A 19,671-nucleotide genomic window follows, 5' to 3' on the forward strand; every position below is an offset into this window, starting at 1 on the left:
TGACTAGAAATCTCCAGGGGTATTTTTTTTCCACAGTGTGTGAATCACGTCCTTTGTGCTATTTCAGGAGGTTTTGATTCTCTTCTTCTTCTGTCTCTTCTGTCTCACTGTGGCAGGCTTTTAAAGTCCGGTGGATCTAATAAAAGATGACAGCATGATCGAGCCATCCAGTAATGGCCATGTAGCCAGGAAAAGCCACACGCGCACACACACATGCGCACACGCACGCACACATTCACGCACACAATCACGCACAGATTCACAACAAAAGATGCTTTGGATGCCCATCATTGCAAATTAGAGTCAAATATATTCTCCCTCGCTGGCAGGGTGAGGTTTCGCATAAAATCTTCTCTGGAAAGCAAGAATGGATTAAAAGCTCTCAAGAAGCTTTCATTCTATGTCTGTCTGTCTGTCTGCCTGTCTGTCTGCCTGCCTGCCTGCCTGCCTGCCTGCCTGCCTGTCTGTCTGCCTGTCTGTCTGTCTGTCTGTCTGTCTGTCTGTCAGCCAGCCATACAGTATATTCATCTAATTTGTCCCTCCTTTCGTCCCAGTGTCACTGTGCAGTGTTCCCCATGCCAATCACCGCGACCACCACAGAGAATGGCGATGCTGGGTGAATGATAAGGTCTATATACAGTTGATGCTCCATCCTCTAATCACAACTAATAGTCCGTAAAAGCCCCATGTTCGGGCCATATGGACAGGGCTACCTGATGAAGTCATTAGGAAGGAGACCTGCTGTGAGAGCCAAGGGAAGGAAGAAACAATCTAGTTCTTGCAGCTGACTCCTGTTGACTCCTGATTACCCACTGTGTGCGTACGTGCGTGTGTGTGTGTGTGTGCTGTACTAGAAACCATTCCACAGCAGACTATTAATAAGTACCTGCCTATTTTTGTTGAATAGGGAATATGATACGACACATGCATATTTCCAATTACCTGCTCATAGGAAAATCTGGCACCACATATACACTACTGTGGCACAGCTGCAAATATATGCAGTAAGTACATGAATAGTGCACTGTACATAAGTAGCCTACTTCTACCCCATTGACTACAATCACACTGGAGGAGATATATAGGATGCCAACGGGAACCAAGGGGTGGACGGAAGTGAAAATCAGGAAAAGGACAGGCTGAGGGCGGGGGTTGGGGTTGTTGAACTGGGAAGGAAGCAGTAAAAGGGTAGAGCCGAGCGAGGCCAGTTGCGAGCAAAGGAATGCAGAGGCAGCGGTTCATGACATGGCTCTCCATGCGAGAGTCATGTTCATGTATGAGCAGAGAGAGGTCAGCTCTGTAAATGTCACCATTATCGGACTCATCTCACTTTACCGTCCAGGCTCATTTCTATTCCACTCTCTTGTTTCCACTCTCTGGCTGGCTCGCCGAGCGCCTTAAAACAAAACTAATTCAGCGGGAGGTCTCCACCTTACCACATTATGAATCAGAGCACATGCTGTGAACTGAAGGGATGTGCAGTGAAACCGCATTCCACACCTCTCATATCTGAATGGGTGCAATGTGCGAAAATATGCGACCAGCGAGAAAATAATATCCCGGTTTGCAGCAAGTGGAATGCCCCTGTTTATTTATTCAACTTCCTAAATTTCGACTGCCTGCAAATTATACCCTATTTAGATCATGTTAGAATATGCATGTAGCCTACAGTACATTTTATGAATGAGATTTTCTTCTGTAATTTGAAAGAAGACATTTTTTTTACAAGATTGCCCTTGTAAGTAAAGTGATATTATTTGGTTAAAAACAAAAACTAAATGTGTTTAAAGATTAAATCACTGTATTCTTATAGTAGCCCTTGCTATAGTGTAGAAACAATTAACAGGTGGTGGCCAATCAGGAGAGAGTACCCATTTATGAACTTCAATTATATCTAGCATTCCAGTTCCAATTATGTCTGCTCATTTGATTGTGATCACTTCCAATTTCATAAAGAAATGGAGAGACATGGAGAACCCTGTTACTGAGTAAACACTCTATAGCAATGATTACTATCAACTTTTTAACACTTATATGTAACAAAAGAATATCACCTACCCTACCTTTATCATCTTGGTGGGAGATGTGTGACAACAGTGTAATGTTGGCCCATCTAATAGACTGTTTCACTCCATTCTTAGTGATTATTCTATTGATTACTTTTTCAATTAATCAAATTGTACTTCTTTTTTTAAATCAACGACAACTACATTGATTAGTCTGAGCCTATGTTATACATAGTTTTATAACAGTGTCGCGCAAAATAATTGTGAAAATAGGCGATCTACAAGCTCACAGCACGAGACGGGGAGTGAGAGGGAGAGAAAGAGAGAGAGATAGAGAGAGAGAGGGGGACAATAGAAAGGGATAGAGAGACATGGAGAGAGAAAGAGAAAGCAAGAATTGAGATAAAGAAGATGTGACTTCTGCTTGCTTGGCAGTCTTTCTGCAGAGTGAATATGGATTATTTTAGGCCTGTTACACCATCCCAAACCACAGCAGAACCAGGCTAACGCACAGTACGTTTGACCCCCAAAATACAGTAACTAAGGTCCATTGTTCTGGGTTGAGGGTGGCAGACACAAAAGGAATGTGTGTGTGTGTGTGTGTGTGTGTGTGTGTGTGTGTGTGTGTGTGTGTGTGTGTGTGTGTGTGTGTGTGTGTGTGTGTGTGTGTGTGTGTGTGTGTGTGTGCGCGCGTCTGCATGTGCGTGTGTGTGCGTGCGTGTGCGTGTGCGTGTGTGTGGGTGTGTGCGTGCATGCATGCTTAGAGGTGTGCTTTTATGTTCATTATAAAAAAGCATCAGGCACAAGAATCAATGGAATGCATAAAAAATGCCTTGCAAGTTTCCTCCTGTTTACCATGGAAAAAAGATTTCCATGGAGAAATGCCATGCTGGTTAAAATAGAGTAAAAGAAGAGAATAAAAAAAGAGTTGAAAAGCTGAACGCAGGTGGTAAAAAGAAGAATCACCGATTGAGAGACTTCACATTTGAACTGAGAAATGCGAGGCAACTCTGACAAGTCATACTCTGGAATTAATGTCAAATCCAATAATAATGCACATGCCTTGTTTTCTACAGTCAACAGGGTAACAAAACCTCCTGTGTCAGCAGCCTCTACACTTCTATCTATCAAGGCATGCAATGAATTTGGTTCCTGCTTCACCGACATAATTATGAAGACTAGACAAGCAGTCAAAGCCTCCATATCAGGTACAGTACAACATGTGTGTCCACTTAAAATGAATTAAAACTACTCGGAAACAATGCAAGTCAGGAACGATGCAAATTGGGAATGCATGCTCCATTCAGTTATGCACTACCCGTTGTGTCCCTTTTGATGATCTCTGTGTCTGTCTGTGCTTGTGTCCCTTTCATGCCCATCCTGTCCTTGTCCTGTTTATGACCATATATATATCATATATATCAATATATGTCCATACTCCATATATGGGCATGCACCCCTTTTGTGACCATAAGAGAAGTTGCGTGAGAACCGCAAACGGGCGTGGCGCGGCCTGGCGCATCACAAACGGGATGAACCGAGGCTTCGAAAATTTAAATTCAAGTCTGAATGCACCTTAACCCTTTTACTGCTGCCATTTATTGAGAAATTAGGACCTAATTCATGCCAGCATTTTTTTAATTTGAGCTCTTATTTTGAAAAGCCACATTTTGCCTCAACCGGAAGTGAGCTTATCCCTGCCAGCTTTACGTTGCCAAGACAACCTTTGTTTACATAATCGAATCAATGCCGGTACATATAGCACTCCACAACGTCGGCTCTGTGCCGTCAAAGAAACGCTGTTTTGACCAAAAATGCCATCTGGGACAAGGAATAGGAGATACAGGCGATTGAAAGAAACGGATAGAATGGATTCTTATGGCGACCGCGATCTAATCTGAACGATCCAGTGCAGTGCTAACAAAACTGCTAGCTAACCGGCTAACGTGAGTAGCATTATGGCTCGATCGATCATATGCACTATAAAAGTATAATTGCCGAAGGGCTACGGCAATGGCAGCAAGGTGTATTATCAAATTGAGGCTTTGATTGCCGAAGGGCTTCGGCAATGGCAGGAAGACGGTTAAGGATTCTAATTTAGTACTGTAAATTAGAATCCTTAAGGTGCATTCAGACTTGAATTTAAATGTTCGCCTCGGTTCATCCCGTTTGTGATGCGCCAGGTCGCGCCGCGCCCGTTTGCGGTGCTTGTGCAACTTCTCGTCTTTGCATTGACTTTGTTAGCGCCGCTCTAACCATCCAAGTCTGCACTGATTCATCGAACAAAGCAAGTGCCATATTAAGCAAGTACACAGACGCACACTAGCGTTGGCATCTTGTGGAAACCAAAGTTCCAACCTTGAGGCACTAGGTCATGATGTCTCAGTCTAACGACAGATCACACGGGGGTATGAATAGTCTCACCCTTCTAAGGCTGGAACACTGACTATGACTCACACAGACCCACTGACACCCAGACGCATGTGTTTGTGTGTGTGTGTGTGTGTGTGTGTGTGTGTGTGTGTGTGTGTGTGTGTGTGTGTGTGTGTGTGTGTGTGTGTGTGTGTGTGTGTGTGTGTGTGTGTGTGTGTGCGCGTACACACACATACACACAGATCTATACCCTTATGTCACAGGTGTGTGCATAAACATGCCTGATTATCCATATCAGCTTTCCCCAGAGTGGCGTTTGGCTGTATACTACTAGGGCTAATCTCAGTCTATGAGAGTTCCTCTGCACCAGAGCCTATTAGACGTTGCACTGCCCTCACAAAGAGCTGCTCTTAAAAAGCGCCGGCCGGGGTGAGCCGGTGCTCGTGGTGGTGGTGGTGGTGGTGTACCATTTGGACACATTTGTCTGGAGGGCTAATGTAATACCATGGTAGATTACCTTACAACACAGACAATGGACATTAGTTACAAGGTGACAATCACATGACAGCATGGAATGCTGTTAACTCGACCAGAGGGCTATACACAGGGATAACAAAATATGTCGAATGGACCAGCGATTTTATGAAAAAAGAATACTGCCGGTTTTACGTGCATTACACGTGTGCTTTGGCATCCATGAACCTTGTATTTTCATATTTCATCTTTTCTTTTCTTTTTATGTATTAATGAATGGCGTAGGGTACTTTATAGGCTACTTGCGTGTGATTTTGTATTTATTTTTATACATTTCCTGTAAAGTAATGGTTTTGGACAGGATTTCTGCCAAAGGGGACAATAAAATACTCTCCTTCTTCTATGGAAGGAGAGTAGGTCAAAGAGTCGGAGTCGGCAGCCCAAGGCAGAATGTTTTCTTCAGAACAATATGTCACCCATTCCCTTTCTCTCCACTCACTCTCTCTGCGTGGTTGTCTAGTATGTCTTACTGATCTTAAACTCTCACTATCATTCATTTTCCTGGAGCATTTTGTCACCTGATGCCATGATGTCACATTGAGGTTAGAAGCGTGACGTCCTCCCTTAATCCAATTTTAATATAGAATAGGATAATAATAATGAAAATAGTATAGATCTATCACAATGCGTTCTGAGCTTGTACGCTATTTTTCCACACTTTTTGCACGCCACCATTGTGCAACAAAGAGGTCCCGATTTGTTTCCGTTTATTGCCCATCCCTAGCTAAGAACCATAACAACAACATCACTGCTATTGCACATGCAGATTTGTGTCACAACAGCTATTTTTCTTGCAGTGCCCAGCAGAAACTTGGAGGTAACACTAGTCGTGCTGGTGTAATAATGTGAGTTTCAATACATGGAGACTAATTACAGGAATTTGTTTGTGTTATAGTCTCACAAATTGCTAAGTTATTGCAATGATTCCTTTTACTTATGCATTAATGTCAAATTAATATTCTGAGGATATTTTTGGAGGATTTATCAGATGATAGAGAAACCGAGACTCATCAGCCTTCCTTCTATCATTGCTAATCATCTGATCCGTCACAATCATTACAAAAACAATTGCTCTGAATTAATTTGACATAAAGTCATCATCGGTCAAAAGAAAACTGTACATCGCCTCAACAAATTAGCAAATTGAGATAACTTGCAATCAACACAAAATAAATGCCTCTACTATCACAATGCTGAACATTATCCCCGCAGTTTATGTGGTGGGGCTTATGGTCCATTCACAGCCATAAAATGTAGCATTTCTAAATAATGCAACCATCCTTTGCAATGAACTCTGTCAGAGAGCTAGACAGTTACAGCGGGACAGTAAGACACGCGTTGCAGTCTTTACAAATCCACGCCAGCCTAAAAGAGAGATCAAAATCCTTTGACCTATATGGTCCACTTGTCACCATAGTGATTATATGGACTTGTGGCCATGGCGATTAGCAGCCAGCTGTGTGTAATATGAGTTTAGAAGACCAGAGTTCACAGTTCACAGATGGCTCAATGAGTCCTCGGACTGACCCCGAAGAAATGGGATTATTTGACGTGACGTTCAAAAGGCACATGAAAAGCAGTTCGTAGGTCAATTCTTACACTCTCAGAGTTAGATTAACCCATTAAACCAGAGAAAGAATATGTGCAACCACTTTACTCAGTACTTGCGCAAGCAGAGCGCGCAAGTAATGTTTTCGCCCGGTCTCCTTCGTTGTGACAGCTGTTCCGCCATTCGATGTTTATGCAGAAAAACATCAAATCTGTGTCTGTGTTGCTGGACCAAATGACCACAAATGACCATATCTCTTACGTCATCATTTAGAGCTAGTCATACGTATACTATATACATAATCAGTAAAAATAAAATAGCAAATTGTGCCTGATCTGCTGGGACCAGATTACGTGGTGTGTATGTGTATGACTAGCTCTTAATGATGACGTAAGAAATATGGTCATTTGTGGTCATTTTCCCCAGCAAACCAGGCACAGATTTGCTGTTTTCTTGCATAAACATCAAATGGCGGAACAGCTGTCACGGTTTTTGGCGCAAAGTAACCACAGTATACCGCTAATCAATTTACAACTACACACTTTATACAGTATAGAGTATAGAGTATATATGTATACGTATATAGTATATGCCTATATACTATATATATACTATATATATTACTTACGTCATCATTTAGAGCTAGTCATACATATACACACCACGTACTCTGGTCCCAGCAGATCAGGCACAATTTGCTATTTTATTTTTACTGATTATGTATATAGTATACGTATGACGTAAGAAATATGGTCATTTGTGGTCATTTGGTCCCAGCAAACCAGGCACAGATTTGCTGTTTTCTTGCATAAACATCAAATGGCGGAACAGCTGTCACGGTTTTTGGCGCAAAGTAACCACAGTATACCGCTAATCAATTTACAACTACACACTTTATACAGTATAGAGTATAGAGTATATATGTATACGTATATAGTATATGCCTATATACTATATATATACTATATATATTTCTTACGTCATCATTTAGAGCTAGTCATATGTATACTATATACATAATCAGTAAAAATAAAATAGCAAATTGTGCCTGATCTGCTGGGACCAGAGTACGTGGTGTGTATGTGTATGACTAGCTCTTAATGATGACGTAAGAAATATGGTCATTTGTGGTCATTTGGTCCCAGCAAACCAGGCACAGATTTGCTGTTTTCTTGCATAAACATCAAATGGCGGAACAGCTGTCACGGTTTTTGGCGCAAAGTAACCACAGTATACCGCTAATCAATTTACAACTACACACTTTATACAGTATAGAGTATAGAGTATATATGTATACGTATATAGTATATGCCTATATACTATATATATACTATATATATTTCTTACGTCATCATTTAGAGCTAGTCATACACATACACACCACGTACTCTGGTCCCAGCAGATCAGGCACAATTTGCTATTTTATTTTTACTGATTTAGATTCATATATTCATATATATAGTCGTATACTATATACATAATCAGTAAAAATAAAATAGCAAATTGTGCCTGATCTGCTGGGACCAGAGTACGTGGTGTGTATATGTATGACTAGCTCTTAATGATGACGTAAGAAATATGGTCATTTGTGGTCATTTGGTCCCAGCAAACCAGGCACAGATGTGCTTATATACTTTTTCTTTCTAGGTGTTTAAATGCATAAAGTAGATAGGTAGCAAATAGTTACACCTAATAATTAGACATTTCAAACGTTCCTTCACAGAGATATTGAGATTCCACCGTTTACAGAAAAATTATACTGTATAACATATTTTAATTCAGTTTATATACCTTTTTTTTTTCAACACATATCAATGATTTATTTGTCTCTGAAAAACTAAAAAGGGATCCAGAATATATCTACAACGATAAAACAGTATTTCTTATATAGATAGAAACTTGAACCATACTTAATAATACTAGGTGTTTATATGCATAAAGTAGGTAGGTAGCAAATAGTTACATCTAAACATTAATCATTTCAAACGTTCCTTCACAGAGATACTGAGATTTGACAGTTTACAGCGGTCGAAAGGACTTGCGCGCTCTGCTTGCGCACTAGTTGGCCATTTATGGCCTACTAGTGTGCAACAAGCAAGTATGCACTCGACAGAGTGCAGTTCTAGTTATTGTATATTGTGGCTATTAAAATAAATCGCAGATATACACTTACGCACTATGAGCTATTTTTTTGAAAAATATTTAACTTTTTTGTCAATCTTTGAAAATATATTTTTAACATTTTAACTAAATTATTTGCTTCTGGTGTTCCCTGGAACAACATACTTTGAGATGGGAGTCGGCGACTAAATACATTTTTGGGCGTCCTTGACTTGAAAAGGTTTGAGAACATTTATTCATTCATTCAAGTTTAGTTTAAAATCGAAAGTAATCAAACTAATTGTCAGTGTCGTTGAGTAATACAATATCATATAGAAAAAAACATCACAACTGATGAACCACTGACATAGAAACATATAGGTTTTTCAGAAAAGTGTTTAACACTCACAGTCCAGCGCTTGAATCAAATCAATTACCTGAGTGTCGTCTCCCTGCTCTGCTGGGGGTGAGGGCTCTCCCGGCAGGGGCTCCCCGTTCTGAACAGGGGACTCCTGGGACGGTGTGTCCGGGGGGTTGATGACAACAGACCTCTCTGACCGACTGCTGTCCTTACTGCTGGCCTTGTGCCTCTCACGACTCCGGTCCCTGTAAGTACACGCAAGCACGCACGCACGCACGCACGCGCGCACACGCGCACACACACACACACACACACACACACACACACACACACACACACACACACACACACACACACACACACAGAGTAAAGCTAAATCAAATTTCATGACTGAATTTTATGATGATGTTTAGATGATTATCATACTAATCCTATGCTGTTGCCGCTGTTCTACATACAGCCAACCAGTTGAAGAAATCACAGATTGACTGGCTTTAACCTTTTGCTTTTACGAAACGTCTGAGATCATTCATGTTTATTCACGATGCTTCTGAACATGTATTCTGTTGCTACTCTGACCACTTCAAACACCCTTTAATCTTAAAATAACTAATCAATAACGATTTACAACCTCTGCGACGTATTGTGAGCTTGTAGGTCGTCTATTTTCGATGCGTGACATGCTTTCATAGAAGACATGCTGGTTTCTATCGAATCCAAATGCATGAAGTCTTAATTCCATACACACATGCATGCACGCACGCACGCACACACACACAGGCATACAGGTGCATGCACACTTCCTCTCTGTCTCGCCCACTTCATGAACGTGTGCTCAGTTGCACAAACCCACACCCAGAAAAGATAGGGCAGGACAGAATTTGAGCGTTTCCTGTCTTCTGATTCATGTACTGTTCTCTTTTTGATGTTGTATATGAATGTCATTTCTGTTGATTATTGTATTGTATCTCTAGCTAGACGACTACATTGAAAATGAGGGCCTGCCCCTCAACTGTACTCCCAGTTGAAATAAAGGTTATGATGATGATGATGATGATGATGATGACTGTGGCAGTGTGGCACAATGAATATGAGATGGAGACGAGGAAGAATCTCATTTGCTGAATAGGACAATCATTGAAATGGGTTAGATGCGGTCAGCTGTGACGACCCTAATCCACAAGCTTTACCCATCTCTCAATCTCTCGCATTCTCGCTCTGTCATTCTCCCTCTCTTCCTCTTCCTCTGTCTCTCTCTCTCTCTCTGGGTCACTCTCTCCCACACTTTGTTTTCCCATGGCCGACATGTGGTTTGCTTTAACGGAAAACAAACAAACAGACACAAACTCCATTCAAAGAGCAGCCGGGCAGACATAAGCAAGCCTTTCAACGAGGTCTGCACGATTGCGGCCCTGAATGCACTCTCTGGGAAGGAGAGAAAACCAACGCAATAAGCAGCAGTTAAACCTCATACCAGATTGATGGCCGTGTGCGACAGATACAGTATTGCTAAATGTACAGTGACGAACAGACACAGGACTCAGATCGATGTCTGGAAAAAGATGAGAGAGACTGAATAGAAAAGATAGGGCAGACAGGTCAACAGAAAAACAAACAGTGAACTTACCCATGTCTGTTTGATTTCCCGGAGCGGCTGGAGTAGGAGTAGCCCGAGTGGGTCGACTCAGTGTCCATTCCAATGCAGCTCTAACCCAGCGGCTGGCGGAGGGGTGGGGGATGGGGGTCAGTGTGTGGCACAGAGAGGATCAGAGGGGAGACGGTTGCTATGGTCAATCTGGCCTGTTGAGGACTTCACAAATCTGTGGGGGCTGACAGCTAAATCAGGAGAGCTGCTTTGGTGCACACCTTGACCTACAGTATAAGAGAGAGGGGGGGGGGGGGGGGGGGGGTAGATGCCATGCATGAGAGAGTATATATTATAGCTCTGCATTAAAGATAGCTATATACAGCAGCTAACAAATAATGCAGTGGATGTAGGTACTCAGTACTGTACTACATATAGCCAAGAACCTGCTTGAACAAACAATAGGCTCTGTTTGTTCAAGCAGGTTCTTGGCTATTATTTGTCTTGGCCTGTGCCAAAGCTGAATGTTCAGCATGCTACCACAGTGACAGATTGAGTGATATTAACCACTTTTGTCTCTATTGTGACAGTGTGAGCATCTCTACTGTATGTCATTATAATAGACAAAAAGGGTTTCACTCATTTAATGATGTTTTTCAAAAAGATAGATTGTAGATTGGCTATTTTCGCTAAAACATAATGATAATGATTGAATGATTAAACTCATGAGAACAGGTGACATACTGTATAGACCTGGGCTATATACGGACAAAATTAATTATCATATTTGACATTGAGACTTTTGCCTATAGTATAGTATCTTGAACTGTCAGGTAAGTTTAGAAAATAAACTTAAATATAAACATCGCTTTACTGTGATACAGCCTTTGAAACCAAAGAAGCTTTCAGAAGGAAAGGAAATGGTCACGTGACTGACATGACACTTTCATAAACACTTTCATGGGAGCCAAAACTCAAACTGGAAGTGAAAAGAATACATGGCAGTGAATGGAGCCGGCTGGACCAGCTCATAACAAACATTATTTCTGAACCATTGAGACCTTTGTCATATAATCGGTTCAGGAATATAAAAGAAGACATATATCACAGGTTGTTTTCGATGTGCACAGAGTGCACAGTGTTATAATCATGATCGCCCATGTCTGTGTACTTGAACGTGAGACACAGTGTACTTGATATGTATTGTGTACTGCCTGAACCGTAGCATACTTTATAGTTAGGCTACGAGAGACATCTCGGTGACAGCAAGGTCAGCCTTGCTGCAGTAGGCACGTTATTATGTCTGATACCTTGTCATTATGATCCAGCACTATATACTGTATGTTCCTGTTTTGTGTAATAAACTTGGTGAACCTTTAGCGTGATACTGTCTCGTGTCGCTATATTGTTCTCCCGTGCCCGCCGCCGCAGTCGCCGTACCGAAGGAATACTTATAATAATAATAATAATAATAATAATGGATTTTATTTATAACGCACTTTATATTCAACAGAATCTCAAAGTGCTACAGCAAATGAATAAAAGCAAAAAAACAACACACCATTAAAAACATCTAATAGAACAGGAACATTTAAAACATAAGGGCAAGGCTATAAAAATGCTTTGGTGAAAAGGAAAGTTTTTAGTCCTCTCTTAAAAGTGTCGACCGACTGTGGGGATCTCAGGTGGGCGGGGAGAGCGTTCCACAGTTCGGGGGCGACGGAGCAGAAGGCCCGGTCACCCATGGTGCGTAGGTTTGTCTTTATGGGTTTGAGGAGGTTGGTGTTTGAGGAGCGGAGGGAGCGGGTTGAGGATTGAAGGGTGACAAGTTCCTTGAGGTAGTGGGGGGGGGGGGGGGGGGGGGTGGATGCACTGGTGCAGGGTTATCAGTCTGGAATGAGATGGGGAGCCAGTGGAGTGAGCGGAGGATGGGTGTGCTCGTATTTACGCACTCTTATCAGGAACCTTCAACCGGATTGTCACACACCACCCAGCCTGCACACACTACCTGTCTGTCAAATCAGACGAGGGTCCAATACTTAGAGTTTACAACACACAGTATAAAAATAAAATAAGGGTCTAAACAGCAGCAGGTATCGTTTCTGGCTAGGAGGTATCGCGAGATTTGACTGACAGACAGGAATCGGTGGGAAGTCTCGTGATACTACCTCTAAAAAATGACACAGTGTACACATTGAAAAGCAACACAGCAGACAATAATGTGTCTTCTGTTATTTGCCAGAAGCGATTACTTTACAAAAGGTCTCAGTCATTCAGAAATAGTGTTTGTTCATGAGCTCTCATTGACTCCAATGAAAGTGTCATGGCGCAGCCCAGTCACGTGACCATGTCCTTTCCTTCTCTAAACGTCCTTGTTTGAAACCAGGAAAAGACCAAATTATCATATCACGATTACAGTATCCAAAATACCAGACTATATCTAGTCCCATATCATGATATCAATTAAGTATATATTGCCCAGCCCCTAGTAACATGTCAGGGCTGTCTATCCCAGCTCCTCTCACCTCACTGACAGGCCTGGCAGAGGATGAGCGGGTACACCACATAAGATTATGAATCATTATTTCAGGCAGGCAGCTTTCTCCAATGTTGTGTAACAGGAAGACAAATGCACAAAGAGCGTTTGGGAAAGAGTAATTGAGGTGAGCGCCACATACAATTTAGAGAGCCTGCATGCTATCGGCATCCAGACAGCCTCAGCTTGGTCTTAACGGGAGGAAACTAAGTGAATTCACCAATTTCCTCTTCCAGAGCAATAATGCCTAATTAATGCGCCGTTATATGGCGGCGTTGTGGAGCAAAATAAGCTCACGTGTCGAATAAAGCGGGCTTAATGTATGCCATGTGCGCCTTACAGATGTCTTGGTGACCCACAGCAGCCAATCTATAGTCAGTGACAGTCCCCTTTGCAGTTGTCCGGAGAACCACCTGTCAATCATCATCCCTAACCCCAGTCTTATTTGACAAACAGGCATTATGCTAATGCCGTGGTCCTATTTAGAACATGTTCATTATCTCTCTATAACCGATGGTGGCCGCAAACGGCAAAATAGCTCATTCAGCATACTGGAGCGCAGATCCACATAGAGTATGGTAATGACTCTTTATGCACTGTGGTTAGTGGAAAATGATGCATTGTGGTTGACTTCTATTAGGATAATGTGTGGGTCGAGGCGCTCTTAGTTCCTTGTTCCTTCCTTTCGAAATAGCCGTCATGGGAGTTATGGTTTCCACAAATTGGACACACAGATTTATCATTTGCATTATCAAGGCTGACAGTACTGTATGGTTTCAGATATTACACAACAATATAATGAATGATATAATATTGCATGATGTCTTGTCTGTCACATAAAATGAGTGGACATGTACTCTAGTTATACGTGTGCATGTGTGGCACTACCACATATTACGATACCATAAAGACCCTATACTATACAGATCCAGCAGAAAAAGGAATAATGCAGAGTATGTGGCATTAGCCCTTACTGAGAAATACATTAGCTAATGTTACTGACAACTGAGAGCATCTGATCAAACCTCGACCGGCAGTACACTACAACATGCATGCAGGACATCAGCAAGTAATGGACTTGGACAGAACTGGAACTAGTCCAGTGGTTCCCAAACATTTTATCCCGTGGCCCAAAAGATACATTTGTCAAACTAGTGAAAATAGCAGATCTACAAGCTCATAACCGGTGCGAAGCAACGTGTTATGAGCTTATAGATCAGCTATTTTCACGACTCTACTCTAATTCATGGAATTTCGTAGATTTTTCTTTTATGAAATTACTGAAAGAAATCATTGAATTTGTTTTTAATTCATGAAAGAAAAATGCTTTTTTTGAAAATATTTATAAATAATAATAATTAAAAAATAAAATAAAGGGACCTGTAAAAATGTGTCTGCGACCCACGAATGAGTCCCGACCCAGTGTTTGGAACCAGTACACTAGTCAGTACATCAAAGCTGATGTCGAGACATCAAAATTTAACACCAGCCAGACGCATAGAGAGGGAGGGCAGAGAGAGAGAGAGAGAGAGAGACAGAGAGAGAGAGAGAGACGAGAGCGTCATCTCTCATCCCTAACCCACATCTGGAGCGTCCGCTGTTGCCTTGGTAACACAGGAGGCAGCCGGCCCCTTCTAGCAGGAACAATCAATCAACCCCTGCTGAGAGTAAATGTGTGTGATATCGTCGCTGTTGGGTGGAAACCTCGTATCTCCATTTATATCAACGTGTGTGTGTGCTGTGTGTGACTGTGTGTGTGTGTGTGTGTGTGTGTGTGTGTGTGTGTGTGTGTGTGTGTGTGTGTGTGTGTGTGTGTGTGTGTGTGTGTGTGTGTGTGTGTGTGTGTGTGTGTGTGTGTGTGTGTGTGTGTGTGTGTGTGTGTATGTGTGTGTGTGTGTGTGTGTGTGTGTGTGTGTGTGTGTGTGAAAGACAGAAAGAAAGAAAGAAAGAAAGAAAGAAAGAAAGAAAGAAAGAAAGAAAGGGGGTGGCACAGAGAAGGACGGCACAGAGAGCAAACAATGGTCTCTAATCACCCTGAGCATCCTTATGGTTAAATGAAAAACCCTACGGTTTGAATAAAGGCTTTTAACCCCCAGAGTGCTGGTCGCTGGATGTGTGGCGGGCTGTATGTGGGCCAAGCAGGTCGCTCTGAGCAAGCACTCATCCACGAGACGAGCATGAAGAGGAGCAGTGAACCAGGCCATGTGGAAAATCACAGCCAGGGGGTTAAAATAACTATCAGTTACAATGCTACGGATAAGCATGAATAACGCATGCTGAAATAACCATGTACTGTACATGTGGGAACGCCCTGCTGCCCCAAACCGCCTACGTCAGTCGTCTGCTCACTATAGTGACTATAGTGAGATGCACATGTTACAGAAAATGTGGGCTCCAGCGAACCATAATTACAGTTCTCCACGTTGTTCCACTTGGCTGCACTGAGGAGACGTTCACGAGAGCAGAAAGTGACACTAATGTATAACAAACACTCATTAATGTGTTGGTTTAGTAGACGCAGGCTATGACACAGTTGGAGATCATCAAGCGAGGTCAGACTGTTGACTGACTGACACACGGCCAATTAAGCAAACCCCTTTTTTACTTTTGACTGATACAAGAAGACAAGGTTAAAAGAGTTCAAATATGGGGTGCCCGCTGGCCTAGAGGTCCAGGCGCATGCCACATATACTGTATAGGCCTGACAGAGCGTTGCATGTTTGAGTCCTGTTCATGACGAACTTTGCTGCATGTCTCTCCCCTTTTCTCTCTCCCTCTTTTGTGTCAAGAAGCCAAAAACAAATCTTAAAAAAAAAACTAGTTACTAGTTACTATTACAGTCTTAGGGCTGTATTTTGCGTGTCTTAAGTACCAGGTCTTATTCCCTAACTTGAGTAAACTAAAGACCTGGAGGCGTGGTCAATGCTCTTTGGCCACTCAGAAAAGCCAAATGGCATTGATCACGCCTCCAGGTCTATAGTTTACTCAAGTTAGGGAATAAGACCTGGTACTTAAGACACGCAAAATACAGCCCATATTACAGTATTACAGTGAAGTCTCTCTATTTTTTATGTTGCTTTCTTTGTGGCTTTCGCCTTTATTTAAAAAAAAGAATTATAGAGGGACAGACAGTATGGCTGACAGGAAATGGGGGAGAGAGATGGGGGAGTGACATGCAGTAAAGGCCGTCGGGATCGGGGTCGAGCCCGCGGCACACTGCCAGACTCGGACTACCGGCCAAGGTGCCTAGACCGCTGAGCCACGGCCCAGGCCAACTGTGATCAATTCTGATAGGCCAGTTAACGTATAGTCTATACATTTATTTTAGCTGATGATCCTATCCTGGTTGACTTGCAACAAGCACCACCAAAGATACCATATGTTCAAAGATACGAGGTTCGTAAATTCACAAACATCAAGCAACGAACAGACCCCATTCTGTGCTAACCCCAGTGCATAAGACTTGAACGTGTGTTTGTGTGCAGCAGCGTGCAGCAAGGGCAGAATCCATTTTCTTGCGACCGACGGCCGTCGCGACGGACCTGTCCGTCGGGGGGTCCGCCGGTCCGTCGGGGGGTCCGTCGGTCCGTCGGGGGGTCCGTCGGTCCGTCGGGGGGTCCGTCGGTCCGTCGGGGGGTCCGTCGGTCCGTCGGGAGGTCCGTCGGTCCGTCGGGGGGTCCGTCGGTCGGTCGGTCAGTTTTTGCGTCGCGACCGTCGGTCGCAGGGTTAGGGTGGATGGATTCTGCCCTTGCTGCCCAAATGGTAACTCTGTCATTTCTCTACCGTTTTGGACGGGGGTGGTCTCTTTGGAATCGTGTGGCCCCCCTGGAGGTTTCTATGGGGGTCTCGAGGTTCGGGGACCCCTGGGGACCCCCACGGACCCCCAAATGGTAACTCTGTCATTTCTCTACCGTTTTGGAGGGGGTGGGCTCATTTGAATCGTGTCGCCCCCCTGGAGGTTTCTATGGGGGTCTCGAGGTTCGGGGACCCCTGGGGACCCCCAGGGACCCCCAAATGGTAATGTCACCTGTGGACACTAACTGTAATTGTCTCGCTGTCTCGCTGCTGCGCTGCGCCGCACAGACAGCAGCTTGTGTGTAACATGTGCGTTCGTGCCGTGTTGCTGGTATATTATTATTATTATATTTTTTGCGCCGCCGCGTTGTCTCGCTGCTGCGCTGCACAGACAGCAGCTTGTCCTTCCCAGCCTCCCCGTCCTGGACGGCGCAGAACAGCGTTGGATCGCCGGCCGCCTATCGTTGATCGCCCGCCGTCTCCTCGAGGACCGCCGACGCAGATGGTTTACTGCTATATGCCATAGTGTTTATTATAGCTACTATTATTACACACTGTGCTATTATCCAGATTCCTGAGGTGGACATTTCAAGAGGAGCTTGTGATTATTGCTTGCCTATAGATACAGTGCCTATTTATATTGCTATTTGCTACGTTTTAATAATTGCCAGTCATACAGTATAAATTGCCACATTGTTATACCTATACATTTACGTATTTTACTTGTATAGTGTTATATTTGATATCCTGCTACATGATTTTATACTTACCTGTTTTATCTCCGAGCTTATAATAAACTTTGTTACTTTTCTATATACGACCTGCCTGCTGCCCTTATCCGTTTTTCTCAAGCAATGACAATTTCACTGGAGCGCAGCGCTATATGCACGCAGACAGCACATGATACAGGCCTACATCCCGTCCCAAACACTGAGGACAGTGAGGAGGTAAAGTAAACTTGTTTATAATGTGGCAAGAAAAATATATTCCAATTACTTTTCGGTGCGCACTCACCATGAATCCAAGCAGAGGTCCTATAGGTAAAACACCGCCGCCACAGTCCCAATGGCCCGTGCGCAAAAAGTTGATATTTAACATTGGCTATAATCTGCCAAATCTCAACCGATTGGTATAATTCCAAATGGTATACACTCAATGAAATTTATATTTTCCATTTTTCATGGGCGTATAAGTCATAGAGCCAGAGAAAGGAGAGATATGGTATAGGGAAGCACTAAGCCCTGTTAGCCATGCAGCCTATTATGTTTCATGAGCTGTGGTGGCTTCACTGATATACAACCTTTATTCAAATAGTTGCAAATGTATTAATAAAAATACTGAGCATGTATGTTTGATATAAGGCCAAACCTCATTTGAAAGAATATATTCAGAGTATACTCTTCATTAGCAAACTGTACCAAACGAAGGAAAAACCCCCGCGGGGATAACTGACGTTATAAGAAGATAACGCCCCTGCATGACACCTCCCTGGCCACCGTATAGCGCATTGACAGGTCTGTCTGTCTGTCTGTCGTAGCATGCAGATAGACAGATAGGGGGGGGGGGGGGGGGCAGTTTGACAACAGCGGCTGACACATGTTCATTGATTATGATTAATAGGCCTACTGTATACAGCTACTGTGCTGCTGGATCGTCGATAAATGGACTATAGGCCTACTGGACTTTGACGTTAACGTTAAAACAGAGGCCAGCCAGCGGTACCGTGACCACACCGTTCGTTGTGTGTGTGTGTGTGTGTGTGTGTGTGTGTGTGCGTGTGTGTGTGTGCGCGAACTTCGAGACGAGTTGGTGACAGTGGTTTGTATTTTGATTTGAAATAAATAATGATGAATAGATGTCTACTGTTCATGCTTGTGTGTGTTTTTTTTAGACAATAGACCACTTAGCAATTGCTTTAACTATGAAAGAAATGAAGACGATGAAGGATATCGATGAAATGTATGTTTCACTATATATAAAATATATACCTTGACTCTCCCTCTGAATGAAATTAAAAATCGGGTCCTAATAATTAACCCTAAAAATCTATAGACCTACCCTTAGTTTTAGCTGGAACACACGCTCAGCATCGCGGGGTTAATGGTAGGCCTACTTGGTAACTATACTTAAAAGGTCTACTTTATCCCATCACAACTATAGTGATTTTGCAGCTATTTTCAATGAACAGTATGGTCTATTGTTGATTAATGTGGTCATTTCAATCTAGGCGCCGTAATGCGCAAAATGGAGTCGACCGGTGGCCACTGATGGCCTATTATTCCTATAAATTCATATCATGCCTGTTGGTGAAATATAAACATCTAAAATGGTTCAGTAATAATTAGCATAAGTTATTATTAACGAAAAACATCTAATACTATTTTAAATTGGTCTAGTAAAGTTAGTAACTAATCAGAAGTTGTTTCAAACAACTGTTTGAAAAAACTGTTTGTTTTTCGTTAATAATAATACATGCTAATTATTATTGAACGGTAAGTATGCTGGTATGTACGCTATGGTACACTATAAGCTTGTATATCTGTTTATTTTAAGAATGCGCCGCTGCATTCTGTCAGAATCTCGTGTGTGTGTGTGTGTGTGTGTGTGTGTGTGTGTGTGTGTGTGTGTGTGTGTGTGTGTGTGTGTGTATGTGCACACATGTGTCACACATGATGTGTGCTATATATTTTATAGCTCTAGAGACGCAGAGACAGAGACATATTTATTTAAAATCATCCTGGCACGTAGGCCTATAGACAACGGCGTCAACTCCGCGCAAGAGCCAAAGCACCCGCTGGCAAAATAATAATAAGTTAATATATATAGGCTACT

At 42.7% G+C, this 19,671-nt stretch overlaps 1 protein-coding gene across 1 annotated transcript in view; it reads right to left on the minus strand.

Annotated features, from left to right (window-relative positions):
* Window positions 1-19,671, minus strand: part of LOC310866334 (vang-like protein 1) — a gene marked incomplete at its 3' end in the record, with an annotated part of 33,375 nt that overhangs the window by 7,012 nt on the left and 6,692 nt on the right. Inside the window, exons 2-3 of the mRNA XM_083775944.1 lie at window positions 10,551-10,795; window positions 9,000-9,168 (exon numbers count right to left, since the gene is read on the minus strand). Of these exons, the coding sequence (XP_083632070.1) occupies window positions 9,000-9,168; window positions 10,551-10,618 (237 nt within the window). The 5' untranslated portion in view covers window positions 10,619-10,795. The remainder of the gene's footprint in view (window positions 1-8,999; window positions 9,169-10,550; window positions 10,796-19,671) is intronic.

The sequence above is a fragment of the Protomyctophum parallelum genome (genome assembly GCF_964188405.1).
Source record: "Protomyctophum parallelum genome assembly, chromosome: 11".
In the NCBI taxonomy this organism is placed as follows: Eukaryota; Metazoa; Chordata; class Actinopteri; order Myctophiformes; family Myctophidae; genus Protomyctophum; species Protomyctophum parallelum.